Source organism: Protopterus annectens, chromosome 1.part1 (genome assembly GCF_019279795.1).
Source record: "Protopterus annectens isolate FY-2018-M chromosome 1.part1, PAN1.0, whole genome shotgun sequence".
NCBI lineage: Eukaryota > Metazoa > Chordata > Ceratodontiformes > Protopteridae > Protopterus > Protopterus annectens.
In genome coordinates, this window is record NC_056726.1 from 224,521,791 (window position 1) to 224,546,095 (window position 24,305).

Consider the following 24,305-nt stretch of genomic DNA (forward strand, 5'->3'; position numbering starts at 1 on the left):
AAGCCAAAAGGAGTAACAAAGGCTGGTCTCTTTCTAGCACTGGAGTCAAGGGCAACTGCCAGTAACCCTTGGTAAGATCAATAATGGCAAGATACCTAGCCCCATCCAGCTGCTCTAGGTCTTCATCTGCCCTAGGCATGGGGTAAGCATTTGGTTCTGTGTCACTATTCAATTTCCTGTAGTTCACACAGAACCTGGTGCTGCCATTATTCTTTGGTACCAGCACCACTGGGGAGGCCCAGAGACTGCAGGACCCCTGAATTACCCCTAGTTCTAACATTTCCTGTATCTCCTCCCTCAGTCTGTTTGACTCTGTCAGACACTCTATAAAGGGGCCTGCTTAACAGGCCTTTGAGGTCCTGTATCCACATTGTGCTGCACCAGGTGGGTGCACCCTGGTTTCCCAGTGAGCATGCCCCCAAACTCCTGTAACACTTCTCTGATTTCTCGAATCTGGGTTGGTGATAGCTGCTGGGACATTGCTATCCCTTCCACTGAGGTCAATCTGAGCATCACTAAATGATCAGTCACCATATCCCCCTCAGGCTCCTCTTGCCATCCACTGCACATACTCAGCACAAGGGCCTCCCTATCATGGTAAGGTTTCATTATGTTAACATGGTACAATTTGTGTCCCTGTCTCCTGTCTAGTAGTTCTACCATGTTCCTGTCATACCAGACCTGTTTCTGCTGCTGTGCGTCTGCCGGGATCTCTTGAGCCAAGCCCATGAATTCCCTGAGCCTCGTCCTGAGGTTTAAGACATATGCCACAACAGACTCCTTGTGGAATTCACACTAATCCCCCCACTCATCTCGAATTAGATGTAGAGGTCTCCTCACCCTATGACCATACAACAACTCAAAGGGTGAAAAACCTGTGAATTCCGGGGGCATCTCACTGTAAGCAAACAGACGGGGCAGATATTTGTCCCAGTCCCTCTTAAACTGGTCTGCAAATGCACGTAGCATCGTCTTGAGTGTAGAGTTTAACTGCTCAACAAGACTATTAGTCTGGTAGGGAATGGTCTTTAGGTGCTTCAGCCCACAATACTTCCACAGACAAGCCAGCAGGTCTGACATGAAATTGGCACCGTTGTCAGTCAGTATTTCTTTTGGAAAACCTACCCTGCTGAAAATCTGTAACAAAGTATTTGCCACCTTTTATGACTCATTGGAGGACAGAGCCACTGCCTCAGGGTATCTGGTAGCATAATCTACTACCAGTAGGATATACCTTTTCCCTGTGGAATTTGGGGGTGCACAGAGACCCCACAATATCCATAGCTTCCCTCTGAAATGGCTCCTCAATCACAGGAAAGGCATCAAAGGAGGTTTCACCATGTCTCCTGCCTTGCCTACCTTTTGGCATTGCTCAAAGGTCCTGCAGTACCCTGTTAAATGTCTGGAAATCCCAGGCCAATAGAAGTTCTGCATAATATGTCTCCTTGTACGCATTATGCCTATATGACCTGCAAAGGGAATATCATTGGCTATGGCTAGAAGTGCCAGATGGTAGGCTCTGGGCACTACCAACTGATGTATTCTCTCACCCTCTAGCCCTCCCTCCGGGGTCCACTCTCTATACAATAACCCTTTGTCCCAGTTTACAGATTCCCCCTTCCCCTGAGAATCAGGTGCTTCACTAGCTACCTCCCTCAGGCCCTGTAATGTAGGGTCTGAAAGCTGAACCTGTCTCAACTCTCCCTTAGTAATCCTTCCCAGCTCCCCTTCCACAAGAAGTGTGGTATTCTCTGACAGCGGTGCATCACCGTCAGCCTGGGCACTACTACTCAACTGCCCTTGTAGTCACTCTGTCCAAGGGAACATCAGTGCCAACAAGCAGCTGTGGCTCACCTTCAGTCCCACTGCTACAGGGTAGCTCCCTCCCTGAAGTAACCACCACACCAGTCCTGGCTGCAAGTGTGCGGTCTGTCTTGATCTCCCCCAGGCTACCAGACCCACATGCTTGTCTCTAAGCCTGACTGTGTGTAACTGTATGCACACACGGTACTGCATTATCAAAATCATTCCCTATCAGGACATCTACAAGGATATCCTCAAACACACCTACTTGCTGGCTTCCTTTCCACCCTCCCAGTCAAGGTGAACCGTAGCCAAAGGTATTTGGAACGGGGTCCGTACTAAAGCTCTGACTGGAGTAGACTGCCCAAGCAAGTAATGCTCCTCTGTAACCATTGCAGGCTTCACGATAGTTAGGTCAGAGGCGGCTTCTTTCCTATTCACTAAGGATATAACCCCTTGTGATAGTTCGGTACCCTTATTGTCTCGAGGCAACTTACTGCTGGCATTATGTCATTCCCACTTACTGGCTGTCTCACTTTTTGTTCCCCACCTTGCCTCCATGGACCTCTATATGCTACATGGCCCCACTGGTTTCATTTAAAACATTTAACCCTTGGTCCTGGATGTGTACCTGGACTAGTGGCTTCCCCTGCTACTGGCGGAATCTGTTAGGGCAGTCTGGGCTGCCCACCATGGGTTCCCTTAGACTCATGAGCAGCACTGGGTGTCCCTTTCCTGTGCATTGATGCCCTGCTTGCTCCAGTATAGGTCACCCTTCTTTCCCAACTCATCTTCAATAGTGCAGTGTCTGTGAGCTGACCAGATTTGCATGTCGTCAGGCAAAGTGCTAAGGGTTTGTTCCCTCACGAAAAGGTCTGCCAGCCCTTCAAAAGTGGTGACCGGACACACTCTCCCACCTAGAAAATAAGTGCTTAGTTCAGCAACATATTCACACACTTTCATCTGTCTTGCATCTATGCTGACAAAACGTTTTCCTGTAAGCTTCAGGCGTTAATTTAAAACATTCTAGCAAACACATTTTGACTGTATTATTTAAACAATTGGTATCAGACTGTTAGAAATTGCAGTTACAGCTTTACCATGGAGTAAGGGGGTCAGGAACCGTACCCAGAGCCCTTGGTCAGCATTGTATTGTTTACATACCCTCTCAAACATATGAATGAAACTATCAACATTATACCCTCATTAAATTGTAGAAGAAATTTAGTGACCTTTGTTGCTTCTGGGGTTTGGTTACTCCTTCCCCATTACCTTCATGAGTGTGGCGAAGAGTCAGCATCTCCTTTTCATGTTGCCTCTGCCTCTCAGTTTCCTTGCGTTGCAGTTTCTCATTTTCCTCAGCCTTCAGACATTGTGGTTTCTCATTTTCCTCAGTCTGTAGATGCCTCAGTTTCTCTGCTGCCTCTGTTTCCAAATGCTTGGCCTCCAGCTGAAGTCTGTCTAACTCCAGATGGATTTTAAGTCCTCTGTGGGAATGTTGACCTGTCCATTCTCCGAGAGTTGTACATCTCCAAGGCCAGTCTGATTGTCCTCCTGGTTGCTATTCTGCAATGCAGCTGTGATTAAAGCTGCCGTCATGTCTGCTTTAGTTAGATTGGCATGCACCAATCCTTTAGCCTGGCACATCTCCGCCAACTGGCTCCTTGTCAGCTTGCCATACTCCTCTGCTGACATGCTTGCCTGCTGTCTCTTACTAAGCTAACAAAAAAAAAAAGAGTTGTGATATGAACTCTCAATGTTCACTGCATGGCTGATTGGGAGTACAAACACCTTCAGTGACCACTGTATACAGGCTACAGGAATCAATATCCACACCACTACAAGCCAATTAATATGTGCTGTGGCTAACTCACCACAGTCAACCAATTAATATGTGATGTGGATATCCCACCACTGTCTCCCATTAATATATGATGCCCCTGCACTGGCCCAGTAATCAAGGAGCCTAAATCCTCACCACTGGCAACAGTGAGGGATGTACACAATGGGAGGATGAGAAGTGCACACACACAGTAAAGTACAATTTCCCTTAAGAGCACACATAAATCACAGTTAGTCTGGAGCTGGTTTCTCCCTCTTTCTCCAGATCCCCAGTAAGACTACCCACTGGCACAGCTATAGGGTTAAGATCTCAGCTGACGGGTCAAACCAAGACCTCCAGCACCCTCTCTGTCCAAGCAGTACTTCGTGTCCTTACCCAAGTAGTTGACACTCAACACACACACTTTGAGATTTTATTTATATACAAACACACACACACACACACACACACACACACACACACACACACACACACACACACACACACACACACACACACACCTGGGGAAGGGTGGCACAGGTTTACTAGCTATGCCCCCTTCTGCCCAGAATATAAGGTAGTTATCACTGCCACCAACTCCTCCGTATCAGCTACTAGAAGACCTTACAAAGGTGACCAATCATTCTGTGTAATATTACTGTTATCCAAATGGTAAGTGTGACCAAGAGCAAGGCTATTTAGGAGTTGCCTGTACAGTGGCACAAAATACATATGCCTGTACACTAAGAGCTTAAATATCTCTAAACAAGCCAGCCACAAAGATGGGTTTAAATATATTTAGTAATAAGTAATAAAAGAACAAGACAATACTCAATCAACATAGTAACTGCAGAGTTTAAAATCACAGGAAATGTTTTAAAAAAACAGCATTGCAGGACAGTCTCAAATAAATGCAGAAAACATCTAAACTAATCTTTACTATATTCCTTCTATATCTAAGAGAAATTACTTTTCCCTACTTTAGCAAGGCAAGTGCAGATGATGATGGTGGATGCTTCTAGGTGCAAGACAAGCTCTACTGGCAGTGTCACACTTGGAACAGGAACACAGTGCTCCAAAGTGAATTTTCTTTGGGATCTGGAGAGAAGAGTGTCCAGTCCCAGGTCTGGAGCATTTTCTCTGTGTGCACTTGGGGGATTTCTGCATGATGCGGAGAGCTGTGTAAATCCACTCCTGTTTTTAGTGATAGTCTCTCACTGCTGTCAGTGGTGAGAATTGAGGCTCCTTATTGCTGGCCTGAGGTAGAGAGGCAGTCACTTACCCACTAGAAGTTTTTGTATCGGGTTCAACGTATTCTTCAGTAAAAGTGCATTTGTCTGCAGCTTCAGCCTGAACTAGTGAAGTCCCCATTGACTTTGTTGATGGTAGTTAAGCACCTGCCATAAGGGATCTGTGTGTATGGCCCTTATGGGATTTGAACTTTGTGTTTGAAAAGGTAATCCATTTCCCCTTTTAAATGGTGGCTACTGGCCTCCTTAAATACCTGGCATGAAAGAGTCTTTTTACCAGCCGTTACTTCAGCCAAGAGAATTTCTGACTTTCAGGTCCTTATATGTAAAGAGACTTTTTTTTCAGGCTTCCACAGAGACAAGTCATTTTTCCTATAACCCTTTTATACATAATGTTAAAAATTTGGATTTTGACCTGAACACACTGTTGCTAGCCTTCTTTTATTCAAAAATCGGGGACAAAATTTTGCATTCTTTGGAGGTACATGGAAAATTGAGCTATTGCTTACCAATCCAAGGGTCTAAAGATTTGAGTGCCTTGTCTTTCATCCCTAATGATCAGGGGAATCCAGTCTTTAAAAAGAAGATTTCTAAGTGGCTAAGTGACTGCATTAGCTTTGGTTCTGATATTTGGAAGGCACTGCAAGGCCATACCGCGGTGCACTCTACCAGGGCTGCTGCTGTTGCTTTTATTTCAGGTGTAGATATTCTGGCAATACTGGAGGCACCCAGTTGGTCCTGTGCAGTTTCTTTTAGGCATTGACGATTGGGACATGTCCACAAGCAAGGAGAGGTTTACCACTGCTGTTCTTAGAGCCAACTGCAGCCTGTCCCTGGAACATAGTCCATCTCCCAGTATGTTACAGAAGTTTTGGGAGCCTTCTCAGAGGTTATGAGTGCTACAGTAATCCATGCAAATGATGGGAACAGTGAGATCTGCAATGAACGTATTACAGTTGTGTAAGGAACTTTTGGTTATAGTAGATGCTCAGCAGGATGGCTGTTGCAGTACAGATTCCCTCCCTGTCTTCCATCTGCTATGATTGTTGGCATTCAAGGGCTAAGGTTGGTAGTAGCACTAGTTCATCTTGCTCCTCTAGGCAGCTGACATTTCTTATGCTTCTGGTTGTTGTATCTCTGTGGAACCACGCAGGATTCTTGGTTATGCATTGGCCATTTGCTAGGGAGGATAGTGTGTGTGTGTGTGTGGGGGGGGGGGGGGGGGGAGTTGATGACACACAGATTCTAAAGACGTTCCTGAAAGACACCCATAGCCTCTGAGATTCTGTTTAGGGAGCAGCCTAGTGGTCCTTGTGCAATAAAGAACTGAAAGTGATGTGGGCTGGCCACAATTTATACTGTGTGTGGTGACACTTCTGGGAATGGGGAGTCTACGTAGTTGAGTAAGAGTACAAGGCTCTAGAAGTTGGGTCAGGTGTTGGATCTTTCCTGCAGCTGAGTTCCCAAAAGATATGACTGCAACATTTATTCAATTTTAAACATTTCCTATTATGGTATGCTCGTTACATGATTGTACTTCTAGAACTGCCATAAACAAGATCTCAGAAACGTGATTCAAGCTGCTGCCAGGACAGAAGGCCTTCTTTGAAGGTCATATAATATGGTGAGGTGAGCCACCTGTATATTTTGAGTTGTTTCAGTATTTGAAACATAGTTCAATCTCTGGTTAAGTGTTCAGAAACTTTGAAGCAGTTTTCAAGTCCAAAGGTTCTAGGATCGCACCTGAAAGTTGGCAGCTGGATTTTGCTTGGGTAATTTACTAAAATAACATTACATAAGTAAATATTTAATTTGCAGTGGCTCTTTCCATGGACTTCTGGTAACTCTCTGTCTCTGTTTTTCAGGGATTCATTGTCAGAGAGAATATTTTTATTCAACAGAACTGGTAAGAAATCCTGTCTAACTTCTTTGCCAGTTTAAGTTTGTGAGTACTTTATAGTGAAGTAACAATGCAAGAAGAATATACGACATTTATTTAGTTAAACTCGCAGAATGGACTGAAATGTGGTTTCTGAAGACAGCATTGCCAGATCACAGAATGTTATTTTTATTTGTAACATCAGTTTATTTGGATATCACTTTTATGAGAGAGAAAAAAGTCCAAGCTCCCATAGTGCTTTTATAATGTCCTACAATTTCTGTTTTGACCATTTACTATGAACATTTTAATGTACTTGCTGCTGTACCTCTTTGCACTGCAACATACTAAAAGCAATACTTTGTATGTGTTTGAGTAAATATTTCTGCAGTGGTTTCAGGTAGGATATTTCTGTTTTTCTTGGCACAAGTATGAAATTCTTAGAAAATTCCCCCATGGCTGCATCCCATGCACCTGACTTTAGCATGCCCTCTACCACAGTCCCTAATTCTTTCCAATCACTTGCAGTCTGTGGCTCCCCTGCTAGTATTTATTGCAGGTAGTTGTCCATATACTTTACCAAAAGACTTAGGCAGGCCTGTGAAATGTTTCTTTGGCCATCAGGCAGTAGTGCAGGGCCATCACTGGGTTTATATTTTTTACCACGGACATTTTCATGGTTCTCAGAGTCGGTGATTTAGTGATACTCCCTCACCTTAGCTGATGTTTGACACTTCAGTTACTTAACACTACTCGGAGATAAGGTTTGGAGGACCACAGTGGAAAGAGCATTATTTAGAGAGAGAGAGTTTTTACTGTATGCTGTCCAAAGTCATCCTTCACAGGACTATGGAGATAGATTAAAAGATCAGGAATCTACACTGAAGGTTCTTAGACATTACTGTTTTTGGAAAGTCTTATGTTTCCTCCAGCAGCATCTGCCATCTTTATTTTTTTTAAAACAATGGAAGTACTTTCTTACATAATTTTTCAGTTTAACATGCTGTGCAATACCCATACAAGATGCATTTTTTATTTTGTTAAAGATTGCTGATAATTTTTATATTTTTATGTTTTTGCAATACTAATAAAGCAGTCTCATGTCAGACAATCTATACTTACATTCATCAGTAATTTGCCATTATTAAGCATATAAATCCAAATATCACCATCAGCTGTTTCAGTCCTACATCCGTGTTTGATTTAACATTGTAAATTAAACAAAAAGGTTTACCATAAGTTAACTATTTACAGCCTAATTTGAGATCAGTAGTTAGCGACCATATTGTTTTATTTTCACAATATAATAAGTCTTAACTAGTGGATTAGTGAGTTTTCACCTTATATTGAGTGTGTTTTACTAGATAGATGTACTCTACTTTGTCACCATCCTGTTCGTCCATATTTCATTATGGCATCCAATTTTTTCACTATGCATTTCTGTTTTTGATCTTTTCTAGTTCTCAGTTACACAGATCTGATGTCAGTTTTAATTCTCTCCTCAGCCTATGGGTTTGGATCTGACTCCGCCATTGCTAAAGCTTATGTCAACCTAGAACACTCGCGCTTCTCCCTTACCCACAATGTACCAAACCCAGTTGCCTCAGATCTCGTTTGCCGCTTCTAGCGAAAGACATGGTTCTTGGTTCTGTCGAGCTTGGGTTATGATAAAAGCTTACAACTTTATTTTATAAAATGTTATATATTAGTCTGTGATCGTGTTAGCCTTGTACTCCTTTGCCCTTTATCTTATTTTCTGGTAGTTGTTCATTCTATACTTAGTAAAGTTTTTCTTCTGTCCACTTTTTTGCCTGTCTGGTAATCTTGGTTACTCTCATTAGTAACTCTTTCCTTCTACATTGTTGTAGTCTTTTCATACCATTGTTGGTATTTCTTCCGTTTCCCTTAGTTTTGGTTTTTTTTTTTTTTGAAAAAAAAATTCATACTTTTTCTGCTATTGTAGACTTACATTAGTTGTAGCTGTTTTTTGACCTGTCATTGGTGGTTGTTCTTAAACATGTTGTCATGTGTGAGAAAGGGGGCTTCTGGATTTAAGAAGTGTTCTAAATGAGGACACAAAATTCCTGTTTCAGATGTGCATAGTTTATGTATTTATTGCTTTAGGGCTTCTGCATCTGCAAGAAGACTGTTCTGTTTGCCATGCATTTAATGCCAAGGCTCTTGTAGAATGTAAAAATAAATTGATGCTAAAGGGATTACTTCCCTCTTCTTTTGGAGAGGCCATTTCTGGAGACAATTTCTCCAAATCAAAAGAAAGTGTCAGCATCTCCGAAGAAACAAAAACATAACTGATTCAACTACTTCTGATTGGATGCATTCATCCTCTGATCCAAATTTAGCCAGTCCAGCTAAATCCGCCTCTTTACCTAGGACGAGGTATTCACCCTCTCTCAATCCGGTACCCTCTAGGGTACCCTCCCCTTTTTTGAAAAGACCGGAATTTCCAGCAGTCCTGTTGACTCATTCCTCCAGAAGTTTTACTGAAGAAGATGTGGAAAGAATGGTAATAAAAACTCTCTCTGCACAGGGACAGATGGGTGTCACTTTGGCTGAGAAGGTCCGTTCCAGTACTACACTCCCTTTGCAATTTCCTTCTCTGACTCCCTCAGTGGTTTTGGATTCCTCAGATTCAAGCCATCCAGATCAGCCTTCATTGGATCCAAAGATCTTGGTACCTTCAGATCCGAAGTTCACTCTGCGTGTTCTGACCTTGTCAGATTCGGAGAGCTGTTTGAGTTGAAGCTTTGATGATGGGTCTGAGGCGTTGCAGTGGATTCCAAGGTTTTTGGAGCTGACCCTGCACCTTGGGGCATTGGCATTCAATATCTCCCCTCTGGTTTCCACTTCAAGGTTGTTGCCCTTGGAGTGGGAACAGAGACCCGGAAGCTTTCTTCTCTGATCCGGGGACGCCTTCTCCGAGGTGGTCTGCCTTCGAGGCTACGAAGAGAGTGTTATCTGCTTCGACAGAACAGGTGGCTCTACCACCTCTGGATCCTAGATTACTAACCCTGATGTGTCGGCATTCAGTCTTTCACCAGGTCTTTCCACCTAGATAGTCAGTACCAAGACCCTAAACTTCCCCACAGGGAAATTTGATCTGTTCTTGTGATACTTCTCCAGAGTATCCCACTGAAGTGGTCCCTAAGAAGAACACCTGCAAATGGAAGCATTTAGACTCCCCAGAGGAATCCATCATTGAAGAGTCAGATTTCGATGAGGGTGAAGGGTTCCCATGGTCACCTCTTGAAAATGTCTCCTTTGGAGACATCCTAGAAATCCTTAAACAGAGAGGTGGATGGACAACCAGCAACCCAAATTCGACTTGATCTCACAACAGGTTTGGAAGGATCCAGAAACCATAGAACCTACTCCTCAGAGACTGGATAGAAGAATGGCAACACCCACAGACAGGCAGTTCTCGAGTAAAGGGATTCTTGTTAATGCCATGGTCATTGCAGTGGCCAACAAGAAGGAACTAGCTGACGAAAGTTCCACTGCCCATCCCCCCGAACAGCGATTGGCAGATTTGAGAAGCATGTATACATCTCATCCACTTTTACGCTAAGGTGTCTCAAACTACTTGGCACATTTTACAAGATTGTAGAGGATTTTGAATAAGGAGTTATCCAGTAATGTCTTGGGTGCTGTTTCTGAGCAAGTTCAGGCCTCTAATTTCCCAGCTGACTACCCTTCAATCCATATCCAATTTATTCATGAGGTTGATTTCAAACATAGAAGAGAGAACCTTAAGGGCAGTGAGTTCAGGTATTTACATAAGGAGACGTGTCTTGGATGCACCTTTGACTTCACAAAGCCCTTCAAGTCCTCTTTCATCAGGCTTCCTTTGACGGAACATTGTTGTTTGGTCCCAAGGTAAAAGACACTGTATCCAGGTGTGAGAAAGATGGAAAGACCCTGACTGCCATGGGCATATGTTTTTTAACTGCTCAACGTACATTTCCCTGGAGTCAGTGAGGTGGTCAGAAAATGTGGTTCAGAAAGTTTCAGGGTCCTTTCAGGGCACACGTGGTGGAGGTTTGCCCAGAGGTGGAGGAGGGGACTTGAATGGACGTCACCGCTCAGCTGGTATTGGTGGGCCGGCAGTATCAAGGTTCCAAAGATTCATTCTTTGACGAACCCTACCAGCGCTCCTGAAAAGAGGCCCGATTGCCCACTTCTGGAGGCCATCTGGGGATGATTACCTCTGCACCAGAGACCCTGGCTAGATATAACAAAATATAATTGGGTGCAGAGGATTATTTCCAGAGGATATATAATGCCCTTTTCCTTTCCACCTCCAATCTCAAGAAAAATCCCTGATTTTCCACCCGTCAGGGAACAAGCAGCAATTCAAATGTAAAAGCTGCTAGAAGTAAGAGTTATCCAAGAGGTCCATCCAAACCAGATAGAATCTGAAACTTACTCAAGGTTTTTTTAGTGTCAAAGAAGACAGGGGACTGGAGACCAATTCTGGAGCTCACCAAACTAAACAAGACAGTTCAAAAAAACATGTTTTGAATGGTCACAGTTCAGTCCATTCTCCCTTTTTTGGGCAAGGCTGACTAGATGTTCTCTGTAGACCTTCAGAGCATGTACCATCATAAAAAAGATGAACAGACGATCCAGAAGGTGTTTACACTTCCGGCTAGGAGCCAGTCGTTACCAATTCAGAGCACTGCCCTTTGTACTCACCACAGCCCACAGGGTGTGTACTAAATGCATGACAGTAGTAGCAGCAGCTCATCTCAGACTGCAGGGATTCTGAGTGTTTTCATACTGAGGCAACTGGCTCATACTTTCTTCTGACTGGGCATCAGCTCATATTGGCAAAGGACTTGTTCTCTTCTAGGGATAACCATAAACTATGGGAAATCTCATCTACAGCCTACCTACAGAGTAGAGTTTATAGGAGCAGTTCTCAATACAAAAACTACAATTGCATCCTTGCCACTGTCAAGTCCAAACAGCAAGGTCACAAGTCAAAAAGATAATCTGCAATGCCACGATTCCAGCCCATCTGGTCTTTCAAGCCCTAGGACCTATAGTGGCAGCAATAACATTAGTGCTACTAACCAGATTTTACATGAGAATTCTTCAATGGATTCTAGCCACACAGTGATCAATTATCAGTCTGTGTCTTACCAGATGAGAATTGCTCAGATTGCAAGAGACACCTGGAATGGTGGATTCATTCAGGTCACGTTCTTCTAGGCCGTCCATTTACCCCCCCCTCCCGTCAGCCGAAGGCCATAGTGACCATGGACACTTCCCAGTTAGAGTGAGGGGGCATTATCTGGGGAAGAAAGTCCAAGAAACACCTGGCCCCCTGAGAAAGCCAAATTGCATGCAAATGTCCTAGAGATGAGAGCAGTGGTGTTAGTGTTGCAAGCATTCCAAAATGCTGTCTGCTTAGGGAGCATTGTGATACAAACTGACAACGTCAGTGGTCTGGTACATCAACAGACAAGGAGGACCCAAATCGGACACTTCCCAGTCTGGTTCCCCTTTCTGTGGCCTCATCTGGTCCACCGCCCTAGGATTCTAGACCCAGCTCTGGATCTGCTGTCTCACCCTCAGGGCTTGGTGCATCCCAGTCTTTAAAATTTCAAGCTGATTGCTTGGTTTCTCCAATTCCAGTACTTGCCAGGCAGAATAAGTTGTCCTCTGCAGTACAAAAGATAGTTGCAGTTTCCCATAAACCATCCACCAGGAAGCTTTATCTAAGCAAGTAGGCTCATAGGTAGGTACTAGGCTATCTGCCCGAAGGCATTTATAAGCCTAGCCAGAATGTGTTGGCTTTCACCGCCCCCTTAGGTTAGTTCCCTGTGCCTCTGTCCAGCAGAGCCACTGAAGTGATCCCTGGGGTAAACTTTGTTTCCCATCCACTCATCAAGGTTTCTTTTGAAGAGTGCTAGCGAGGAGCTCTGCCTAATGTAGATTGGAATCTTATTCCAAAGCATTGGAAGTCTCTGGGACAGGACTCTATCCCTCCAGCACGTACTATTTATTGTTATGGTGAGGTTTAGATCCCTAGAGCATGTGGCTCAAGGGGATAAGGTTTTCTTTAGGTGGAGGATGTCCATCAATTTTGGGTTGGATATGGCCTTGTATGTCAGGCAGAGGATCAGGCGGTATGCAACCGAGTACAGCTGGAGGTTCTTCAGTCGAGCTGCATAGGGCATCTGTTTGAGGCCAGTGATCCTCTTGGTGAGGTACTTCTGTGGTCTTTCCAGCTGTTGCAGGTGTCTTGTAAGGTACATCCCAAATGGGGCGTTGTATTCTATGATGGGTCTGATGAGTGATGTGTAGAGGGGCACAATGACCTCCTTTGATATGGATGCAAACCCTTTTGTGATTAGGTGGGCCACATACAAGGATTTTCTAACCACTTTGGCAATGTGATTATCAAAGGAGAGATTACTATCTACTTGGGTCCCCAGATCCCTTATTACGTTTTCCTTATTTAGGGGACTACCACCAATGTGGTAGTTTGTAGGTACTTTATTTTGAAAGGGAATAACTATGCACATTTTGGCATTTGGCTTAAGGCCATGATTTTGACACTAGGTTTCTGTCTCAATGAGACCCTTTTGGAGGATGTCTGTGTCAGCCAGTGAGTCAATTATAGCCCCTAGTTTGCAGTCATCTGTGAACTTGGTCAGCCATAGTCCTCCTGTTCTTGTCTGTACCCCTGAGACATATATAACGAACAGGAGGGGTCCTAGGACTGAGCCCTGGGGAACGCCACTTGTAACCGGTTTAGAGTCAGACCTAGCTCCTGCAACTCTCACCATGTGGGTTCTGTCTGTGAGCCAATTGGCAACCGATTTTGTGACATAGGGGTTTATATTCAGGCTGGTGAGCTTATATATAATACCTGAATGGGGAATGGTTTCGAAGGCCTTTGCGAGGTCTAGGTAGGCTGTGTGTACCACCTTTCCCTCGTCTATAGCCTTGGTAACTGTCTCAAAGAAGTCCACCAGGTTTAGGAGGCATGATCTGCCCTTAACAAAGCTGAACAGGGTTGGGTCCAGTGTTTGGAGGTTCTCAATGTCTCTGTTAATGAGTTCCATGATTATGCGCTCCATAGCCTTGCAGACCAAGCTAGTCAGTCTTATAGGGCGATAGTTCCCGGGGTCAGTTGTGGCTCCACCTTTGTGGCACGGAATAGCCGTTGCTGTGCACCACTGTATGGGTATGTAGCCTGTGGAGAGGCTGAGTTTGAACAGTGTGTTTGGGTGAGGGGTTAGTTCGTCTTTGAGCTCGTGTAGGACGCAGCTTGGGACACCGTCCGGTCCCATTGATGGTGTGTTTCTGGCTTTGGAAAGGGCTATTTTAACGTGAGTGTTTGTGATTTCAGTGGCTCTCCATTCTTCTGGTATGGTTATAGGCCCTTTTGGGGGAGAAGTTTGCACTGAACCTGTCTGCCAGGATGTAGGCAATATTGGTTGGTTCAATGTATTTTGTGCCATTCTGCACTAACTCCAAGCACATTTCAGCATTGCCACTTAGATGACATAGCTAAAGAATGCCTCGTGGTTATTTTTGGAGTACTTGGCAAGTTTTCTTTCAAAGCTCGCCTTGGACGATTTTATGAGGGATCGTAGTTTCTTGCTGATACTGGTCAGAGATGTCTTCCCTTCATGGGATTTTCCTCCTTTTATTGTATAGCTTGTTTATGGCAGGGGTCCACCAGACTGGTTTCCTTTTCTTGGAGGAGTCGGTCTTGGTTTTTCTTGGGATAGCACAATCCATGCATTCTTGTAGTTGCCCATAGAATGCATTAGTAAAGGATTTTGCAGCTTGGACAGCGTTATCCTTTAACATGGGGTCTTTGAAACTTTCCACCTCCGTCTTAAGTAACGTGAAGTTTGCTTTTGAAAAGTTTTTCACAGTGGTTTCCTTGTCCGGGGGGTGGGGGCGGAATGTGGATATCCAAAGTGATTTGTTTATGGTCAGATCTAACCAGCGAGGGGTTGACCTCCGGTGTGGAACACCGGTCGCCCATGTTGGTTATGACCAGGTCCAGTATGTTGTCACCTCTGGTGGGAGTGTTGACCAGTTGTTCCAGGGCATTTGAGTTTATAAATTCTAGGAAATGTTGGGCAAGGGAGTTATTTTTCCCAGTTAATGTTTGGGTAGTTGAAATCACCCAATATTAGGATGTTTGGTAGGGCCTTTGTTACCCAGTGTTTCTAGAAATGCGGAATGGTGGTCCTGGGACATGGTGAGTGATCTGTAGCAAGTTACAATTTGAATTGCAGTTTTGCCCGTTGTTAGTTGCATGTGGATAATCTCTGAAGCATCATGCTGTGCCAGTAACCTGGAGGTGTGGGTATCATTGATGAATATGGATACTCCCCCGCCTTTTGTATTTCGGTCTGGGTTCTGTGGCAGAAATGTATGGTATGAGTTGTATCCTGGTAGTGCTGGGGTGCTCTCTCGAGCCTTAAACCAGGTTTCTGTTACTGCACATATATCTATTTTCTCCATACTGAGGAGTGCTTCGAGTGCGTGCATTTTGAGGTTTAGACTTCTGGCATTGTAGTATTACCCTCAGATTTTTGTTACTTGTGCTATTTACGGTGATAGGTTTGTCTTTTGAGCCTTCCTTAAAAAAGGCACTATGGGGGTGGCAAGAGCCTTGGCCAGTATTCGAAAGCCTAAGGGTGACAGGTGCAAGCAGTCTCTAGCGAAGCAGTGTGTCTTGTTGAGCACGTCATTGCAGGCAGACAGACACTAGATCCCCTTTGAATGACACCAGAAACTTAGCCAGTTGTTGAAATTGATAATTTTTTCTTTATACCGTGGTATCATTCTTGGTGAGGGCAGGATGCTACTCAGGGTCAGGGTCATACTGGCCTGGGCTGTGTGATCAGAGAGCTCTTCCATGTCTCTTTTCATGTAGCCTAGGGAGTTACGGCTCAGGTCATTCACACCAACATGGACAATGACAGAGTTGTATTTGTACTTGTTCTGGAGTGACCTGAGTGCTTGTGTTATGTGGCAGATCCTGGCACCCGACAGGCAGCTAACAGTAACTTTATCCTTATTCAACTTAGTGAGTAGGACGTCAGTGTGCCTGATTATAGAGTCACCTATTACTAGTATGTTGGGTATGTTATTTTGCCTTGAGTGCTGTTATTGCATGGCACACTGGTTTTGTGGAGTATGAGTTTCATGGTTTGTATTGGGGGTGGAGGTTGCTTGGATGTCTGCTTTGGAGGGCTCTGTTGTTTTTGCAGATTTTTATTTAGAGCCTCTGAGTATGTTTTTGTGTATTTACATGTGTTTTTTTCCAGTGCTGGTTTAATAATTCTATGTGAGACTGGTGGTGTGATGCCAGTATTTCCCTTCTCCTTTTGACTGTCTTGATCCAGTCTTGCATTGAGAGAGCTAAGCCTGTAGTTTGGCTGTATAATTGCATCTTTCGCATGTATTAGTGTTTGGCGGTAGGAGGAGAGGGTTGTCTGTGTACATGAGGCAGTTGTAACATTTCCTCAGTATGCCCAGATTCACTATTTGGACTGGAGAGTACACCTGAAACTGCCCTTTGGACATGCCTGGATAGGTACAGTAAACTGTTTTACTGAATGGCTGGTAAGGTCGAATAGAGAGCCTTGTGCTTCTGTAGTGCTTGGGTTTATAAATGCTTGCTATCTATGAGTTTTGAGCAAGTGCCAGGCTGAGAGATTAATGGCTTGAGTGCTTACGTTGAAAGTTTGTCTAGTTCCAATGGAAAAATTGAAGAGGAGACTTTGTGGAGCCGGGAATAGTTATACTGTAGCTAACCAGCACTGCCCCGGTGCGCAAAACTGGGCAAATGCGTTTTTTATAGCAGGGAAATGAAAGAGATAGAAATTAGCCCAAAATAGCCAATAAATTACTACTTTCTGAGCTGAAACCACTCTTCCAGGGACGGATAGGCTGCTCAAACCTCCCCTCTCTCACAGGTGAACAGAGAAACTTCCTTCTATCCAAGTAAGGTATGGGCAAACACAGAGATTTGTAGCACAGCCCTGAATTCAGCACTAACCTGAAAACTGGACTATACTAGCTTAGAAAGGCGGGAAACAAGTGTGTGTGTGTGTGTGTGTGTATATATATATATATATATATATATATATATATATATATATATATATAGATAATATAAATATATATATATATAAATATATATATATATATATATATATAAGTATTTTTTTTAAGAAAATAAAGCAGATATAATCAAGAAAGCACTTTAAGTGCGCATAAAAAATGCTTATTGTTGTATATCTCAATTCAGATTTGTAGTCAATGCCCTTAGTAATAAAGTAGGAAGAAACACAAATACAGTAAAAGCAGATGAATAAAGTGCAATTTTTTTTTCAGTTTGGGCATGTACGAACTATACATACACCCTTTCTCAGCGTCAGTTGATAAGGTCCTGGAATATTTAGCTACCTTGTTTGAAATGGGGGCCTCTACGTCCACAGTTAAGGTTCATTTGGCTGCCATTTCAAATTTGCATAATGGTTTTGATGACCATTCTTTGATGTGTCATCATTTATGCAAAATTTTTCTTAAACGTACTCTGCATTTAAACCCCTCATTCAAAGATCCTGTAGCGCCATGGGATTTGACCTTAGTTTTACAATGTCTAGTTCGACAGCCCTTTGAACCAGCAGTTACTTCTGACCTCAAGTTTTTATCTTCGAAGACCCTCTTCCTAGTAGCTATCATGTCTGCTAGGAGAATTTCGGAGTTATAATCTACATTCATGCCACAGTCATGTGATAACACTAGCAAACAATGAAGGAGACAGGTTGTACCTCCTTTGCAGACTGCCATGTTTCCTGGGATATAACTTCATAGCACAGTCTCGCTCTAGAGGTAGGCTACATTATGTTAGAGCAAAACTGTGTCAGACCCAGCTGAGCAGGACAAGGGCAGACTAACGAATAAAAATTAGATTGGGGGAGTTTTCCAAGATTTTTTCCATCTATGGATTCCTTAAGTATACCCATTTGCTTCCTGTCTGAACAATCAGTTGGCAAGATTCTGCTACAGGACTTCATGTAAGAAAGCCTGGAAGACGGATGCTTTTTCTTAGACAGGAGTGATGGCCTTCTGTTCTCATGTTACAGTATTCCAAACTGTTGGGTTATCCTCCGCTTACGACCTGAATGTTCAGCCAGTATACAAAAGCTTCTAGTCACTGCTAGGTACATGGGACGTCTGACATTGGCTGAGGGAACGTGGGCCCTAAAAGTGAAATCTGCACGTACCCTTCCTGAGAACTTCTCTGCCACCAGTCTAACATCAGCTCTTCCTGCTGACAGATCTTCTCTTTTAGAGATAAGTACCCTGTTGGGGCCATTTTTTGTTTCTGTTGGGGTACTGCATGTCTGTTAAAGGAAGATGAAGGTGCAGACGTCAGCTCCCCCAGGAGGACACCCATGGCCTCTTCCTTTTCTGTTTAGGGTCTACTCACAACCATGAAACCTGTGCGATCTGTCAGGCCTTCATCCCCAAGACACTCTGCAGCTGTCTGCACGCCCTCAATATTTAGAAAACTAGTGTCTCAAACGCTTAATGGTAGCTGTGGAAGGACTTTCCGGTTAGTCCATCGAGCCACACAAAAAGAAGGCCAAAGTTTCTAGGCCTGAATCGACTGCTGCACCTTCTCCACCCAACATCCCTCACATAGACGATGGCTGGAGGAACATTTGGAATCTGCTGAAATGGGTATAGCGGGTACCATTCAGGAGGCCGCAGAACCTAGAGTGGAAGGCACGTCTGTGGAGGCTTCACAGACTGCCGCTGACAATGAGGGGGGAATCTCTGCTTGTTCTGGCCACCCAGACAAGGCTGTTTCACAGCTCCGGAGCTTACTGAACCTAGGTCTCCCTTAGGCCTTACGCCCCCTAGGCCTTCCCTGAAAAGGAAACGGAAGTTCAAGCATGTTTCACCCCCTGCTGAAAGCCAACCAGACTGGCAAGCCTTCTCACAACGTTTATTTAATGTATTTATGGCCCTAAAGCCTGCTATGCCTCCCTCTCCACCAGTTGCCCCTCCATGTAATTAGTCCAAGGCCTCAGGTTGAAGAAATCCCTCAACCTGAAGCTGAGGATTCCTCTGACTTCTCCTCAGAGGACTCGTTTTCCTTTGTCTCTCAGATGCTGTCTCTCCTTGACTATGCTTCCCCAGAAGAGCTTCTGTGAACCCAGATTCACAACCTCCTCCCCCTTGAAGGCCTGACAGGTTCTATAAGGTCCCTGAGGAGGCCAAATTTCTGATCAAATGCCCAGTTGCACAACCTGCCACTGTCTTAGTCTCTGCTGATAAGCCTTCCAAACTGCTTCCTTCCACATCTGTTCTCGCCACAGACAAGGACAGCAAGGTCAATGAGCGTATTGGAAAAAAATATGTACTACTGCTTTGGCCTTCAGGCAGTGAATTACCAGACACACCCATGCCAAAGTATGCCATAGCTCTTTTGGCCCAGGCCACCAAGCTCTTATCAGACCTCCCTGATTCTCCTCCTAAGGCACAAATTTCTAACCTCTTTTCCCTGTCTTCCCAGGTCACTAGACATTAAGTTAGATGCAGTTATGCTGCCTTCTACCAGAACTGCTTCAGTCCTGAGAAGATATTCTTGGCTAAGACTACAGCCTATGCCCGATGACATTAAGGCCAAACTTCTGGACGCACCCCTGGATAACTACCTTTTTCGCACAAAAGTGGCTGAGTTATTCAAAACTCTTCAACAAAAGGGGAAGGTGCTACAGGATTTAAAACACTTGTTTGTATCTCTTATACCCAAGTTTTATACGAACTACCCCTGCAAAACCCAGTTCATCAGAAAACACTGTGCTCTACCCCTTCCTTCCAGGGGCAGAAAGAGTACCAGGAAGTAAGAGACTCCTTCCAGACCTGCTCAGACCCCTGCCCAGAAACCTCATTTTCAGGACAGGGCAGGGATTCCTAGCCACTTTGGACATAAAGGATGCCTACCTACACATCACCATAAGGACCAGCTACAGGAGATATTTAACTTTTTCTGTGGGTTCCTCACACTTTCAGTTCGCTTTGCCGTTTGGACTCTCTACAGCACCAAGGATATTCACCAAGTGCCTGGCTCCAATGATTGCCTACTGCAGGACCCAAGGGATTCAATCTTCTCATACTTGGATGACGACCTGATTCAGGCAGAATGTTGCAGGTCCCTACAATTCCAATTACAAACAGTTATATCAGTCCTGCAAGCACTGATATTCAACATGAATTACCCCAAGTCCAATCTAAATCTGTCACAAGACCAAATTTTCTTCGGGTGCAGTATAAGAACAGATGCCATTTATTTATTTATTTATTTATTTCAGTTTGATTACCAGGGAGGTCCACTGGGCGTTGGAGCCCGTTTTCAGTGGAGGCCCGGGGAGAAAAGCTCCAACACAAGGAATTATTACAGTTCAAATATTTTGATTACAAGGTAATATCAATGTACATGCAAAGTTTTAGGAACTGTGAAATACAAAAAATAATTTCAATGAACATAGAAAGTCATAGGCACTCAGAATTACAAATAATAAGGCAGTTACATAGGGAATATAAAAATGAGCATGCAATGTCATAGGCACTCTGAAATTACAAAGACCCTTCATAGTCATAGGCATTCTGAATTACAAATATCAGGTAGTTTCAAAAAAATTATTTTTAGGGAGAAAGGCAACCCATGATGAGTATTGTTTTACTATGTAGTTCACTAGGTGTAATACTTTTAGAAGGGAATAGGAAGAAGAATAGGAGGAGGTTAGTCAGGGGCAAATGGAGTAGAAAGTTGTAAGATTTGTAGGTAGAAGAGTGCAGTTGCAGATTCTGTTATGATAGAGGTAGGAGTGAAGCTGAGTTTTGAAGTTATTTCGGTTGGAACATGACCTAAGTGACAAGGGCAGGGCATTCCATTTTTTAGCAAGTGTAAAGGATAAGAGAAGCTGGCCAGCAGGGTGCTGGGGTTTTTGAACTGTGATCAGGTTGTGTTTAGAAGATTGGTCTAAGGGGGGTATAAGGGTGCAGAATATTAGAAAGGGCAGGGCATTTAGAGGGGTGTAGAAGTAGTTTGAAGGCTGTAGTGAGTTGGATGAGGTTGAGTTGGTTGGGAAGTTCAAGCCAGTTTAGGGAGTGAAGGGAGGAGCAGTGATGAGAAGAGGATTTGGCGTTTGTGGCAAATCTAGCAACTTTGTTGTAGCATAGCTCTAGTTTGGTGGTAAGAGAGGATGAAAGATTAGTGAGCAGGGGGGCACCATATAGGAGGGTAGGAAGGAGGAAGGTAGAGGCAAGGGTTGCTCTGGAGTGAGGGGAGAGGAAGTGGTTGTTTCTATAAAGTAGACCTAGTTTTATGTGTTTTTTTTGATGTTCAGTTGGATATGGGAATTAAATTTTAATTGATCGTCGATTGTGACACCAAGAAGTTTGGAGGAGGGTACGATTTCGATAGAGGAGTTATTGAGGCTGGAGATTTTGAATGACTTTTTGTCAAGAGAGGAGGATCTAGAGGGAGAGAAAAGGAGAATCTTAGTTTTACTGGCATTTAGGGAGAGGTGATTTTGTAGCATCCAGTTTTCAGTGGTTGAGAAGGCACTTTGGGTTAGGGCTTGGAGGTCTGTTAGGTTAGGGGCGGAGCAGATTAATGTAGAATCATCTGCATATTGTACAATAGTTGTGTTGGGGATGGCCTTATGGAAGTCATTTTATAAAGATATTAAGTAGTAGAGGGCCGAGTATAGAGCCTTGAAGGTACTCCAGTAGGGGTGGGAAGAAAAGTAGAGGTTGCTTGGCCCCAGTTTACCGCTTGGGATCTGTTAGAAAGGTAGCTGGAAAACCAGGAGAGGGATTCTGAGCCAAGGTTGAGATTTTATAGGTGACTTAAGAGGTGAGTGTGAGAGATGGTATCGAAAGCTTTTGATAGATCTAGAAGGACAGTAGATAACTATGTTACCGGAATCACGAGCAGAGTTGACTGAGTGCAAAAAGGAGAGAGAAGGGCAGTGTTAGTACAGTGTCCTGGGCGGAAGCCGTGTTAGGTAAGAGAGAGAAGTTGGTGTTGGGTGAGGAATGGCAGAAGTTGTAAGTGGATACATTTTTCTAGGATTTTGGATATAGGGGAGAGAATGGCAATAGGGCGGAAATTTGTTACTGTACAGTTTTTGCCACCTTTGTGGAGAGGTAGGGTGAAAGCGGTATGCCGTAGTTTGGGTACGTAGGATTCAAGTAAAGATCTATTGATTAGGATGCTGATGGGAAGAGCAATAGAGTCAGAAGCAATTTGTAGGAAGGCAGATGGGATGTTATCGGAGGCATTGGAGCAGGGCTTTAGTTTATGAAGGAGTTTCTTTATTTGGTCAGTAGATACTGGTTTTAGTTTGAAAGAGGGTGGGTGAGAACAGTTTGAGGAAGATAGAATAGTGGTGGGAGATGGGTGATTGTTAGGGAATGTTTTAGTCAGTTCAACAATGGAAGATGTGAAGAAGGAATTAAATAGTGAGGCTATTTCGAGGTCGGTTTTGCTGGTGTCAGGACATGGGTTGTTTTTAGTGCCAGGTCTGAGGAATGAATTGATGGAATTCCAGAATTGTTTGGGGTTTCTAGCATGGCTTTCTTGTAGTTGGATGTAAGATTTTTTATCTTTAATGATTTGTTTCTTGGTGAGGTTTCTTAATTGCTTGTACTTAAGGAATGTTTCGGGCTGTTTGAGTTTATGGTAGGTTTTCCAGGTTTTATCTCTTAGGAGCATTAGCTTTTTTGTATTTTTGATGAGCCAGGGGGAGGTTTTTGCCTTAAGTCTAATATTTCTAGGAGGGGCTAGAGAGTTAAGGACTGTTAAAAATGTTGAATTGAAATAGTGGACAGCTTCATCTAGTGGTAGTCCTCTTAAAGGATTCCAGTTGATGAGTTTAAGTGAGTCGGAGAAGGAGGTAGGGTTAAAGTTAGAGAGGTTTCGAGTGAGAATGTAGTGATGGGGGTGGGGAGTGGAGGAAGTAGCTCATACGGCATAAGCACAGAGGTGGTCTCCTAGAGGGTCTGGAGAGGTGTACGATTTTATTATTTTGTTTGGATGAGATACGAGAATCCAGTCAAGTATGGAGCCAGGAGAATTAGCTTTGTTTGGTCTGGTAGTAAAGTTAATGAGTTGGGAGAAATTAAATAGGTTGATGGATATTGAGGGGTTTGGGTTTGAGATTTTACTCCAGTCGATGTTTACATCACCTAAAATGAAGGTTTCTAGATTAATATTAGAGGAAGTCCAGGATAGGATGTCTTCTAGAGTATATTAGTATTGTTGCCTGGAGGAATATAGAGACAGATGATGCAGATAATTTTGTGGTTGTTCAATTTTAGTAGGCCAATTACTAGTTCAGTGTTATTGAACGATGAGATAGGGTTTGGGTACGGAGTAATGGACAAGCGGTCGGAGTAGACTAGAGCAACACCACCGCCTCTTTTATTAGGTCAGTCGCATCGTAGAGAATGGAATCCTGGGGGTAGGAACTCAGTCATTCATGTGAGGTTTTAGCCAGGTTTCAGTGATAGCTGCTATATCAGGGGAGTTGTGGTTGAGCCAGGCATGGAAGAGGGATAGTTTATTGTTTAAGCTTTGGGCATTAATGGTAAGGAATTGCAGTTGTTTGTTAGGGGATTGATTGTAGTTCTTAGGGGGGTTTGTGGGATGAGAGGTAGGACCTGGGTTGGGGTGAATGTCTCCAGCTAAGTGAGTGATTGTGGGAAGGGGAAGGTTCTTTTTAGTTTTATTTGTAGATGGAGGAAGCTGGTAAAAATGTGGTTTACATTTAAGGTTTGTGTCTGGTGTGAGAAAAACTTTAATTTTCATGAAGAGTAATGGGAAGGAAGGAATTAATGAAGTTGATAGGTTGTGGTAGTGAGCGACAGGGTGGTGTAGGGGAATAAGAGGAGGCGGAAGTAAGTGGATATGAGTATAGGAAGTGATGTGTAGGGAGGTTAGAAGGAGAAGGAACGAAGACAGTTGAAGGGTTTTGAGAGGAAGGGATAGCATGATGGTAGTGGTAGGAAAGTAAGTTGTGGTGAAGGTGAGTTTGTAAAAATTCTTGGGGGAGTGGTTACAGGGAAGATTGTAGGGGGAGTGGTTACAGAGAGGAAGGGAAGGGTTTAGGAGAGATTGGATTGGTTGGAAGAGAGGGGAGGGAGAGATAGGGGGAGATAAATTTAGATGTACTGGGGACGGGTGAAATTTGGGGGCAGGGTAGGGGAGCGGAGTGAGCCCGAAGGGCGAACTGAGCGGGCAGAGCCAGGAGGCTGGATGAGAGCAGGAAACCTATCAGTGGACTGCTGAAGTGCTGAAAGGTAAGTACTGGGGACAGGGGATTTAGCGGAATGGAGTGAGCTATAATGTTGTAAAGTCAAGTATTGATAGAAAAGTAAAGAGAAGGTAGAGCTTGTATAAAGAATAACAGAGATGAGAAACAACAAATTGTGAGAAATTGAGGATAAGGGGGAGGGCGCCACCTAG

The 24,305-nt window shown here is 43.8% G+C and overlaps 1 protein-coding gene across 1 annotated transcript in view; it reads left to right on the forward strand.

Moving 5' to 3' along the window:
- The window catches only part of LOC122814351 (discoidin, CUB and LCCL domain-containing protein 1-like), a 1,191,124-nt gene that overhangs the window by 592,273 nt on the left and 574,546 nt on the right, over window positions 1-24,305 (forward strand). Inside the window, exon 7 of the mRNA XM_044086940.1 lies at window positions 6,741-6,781. Coding sequence (XP_043942875.1) covers window positions 6,741-6,781 — 41 coding nt within the window. The remainder of the gene's footprint in view (window positions 1-6,740; window positions 6,782-24,305) is intronic.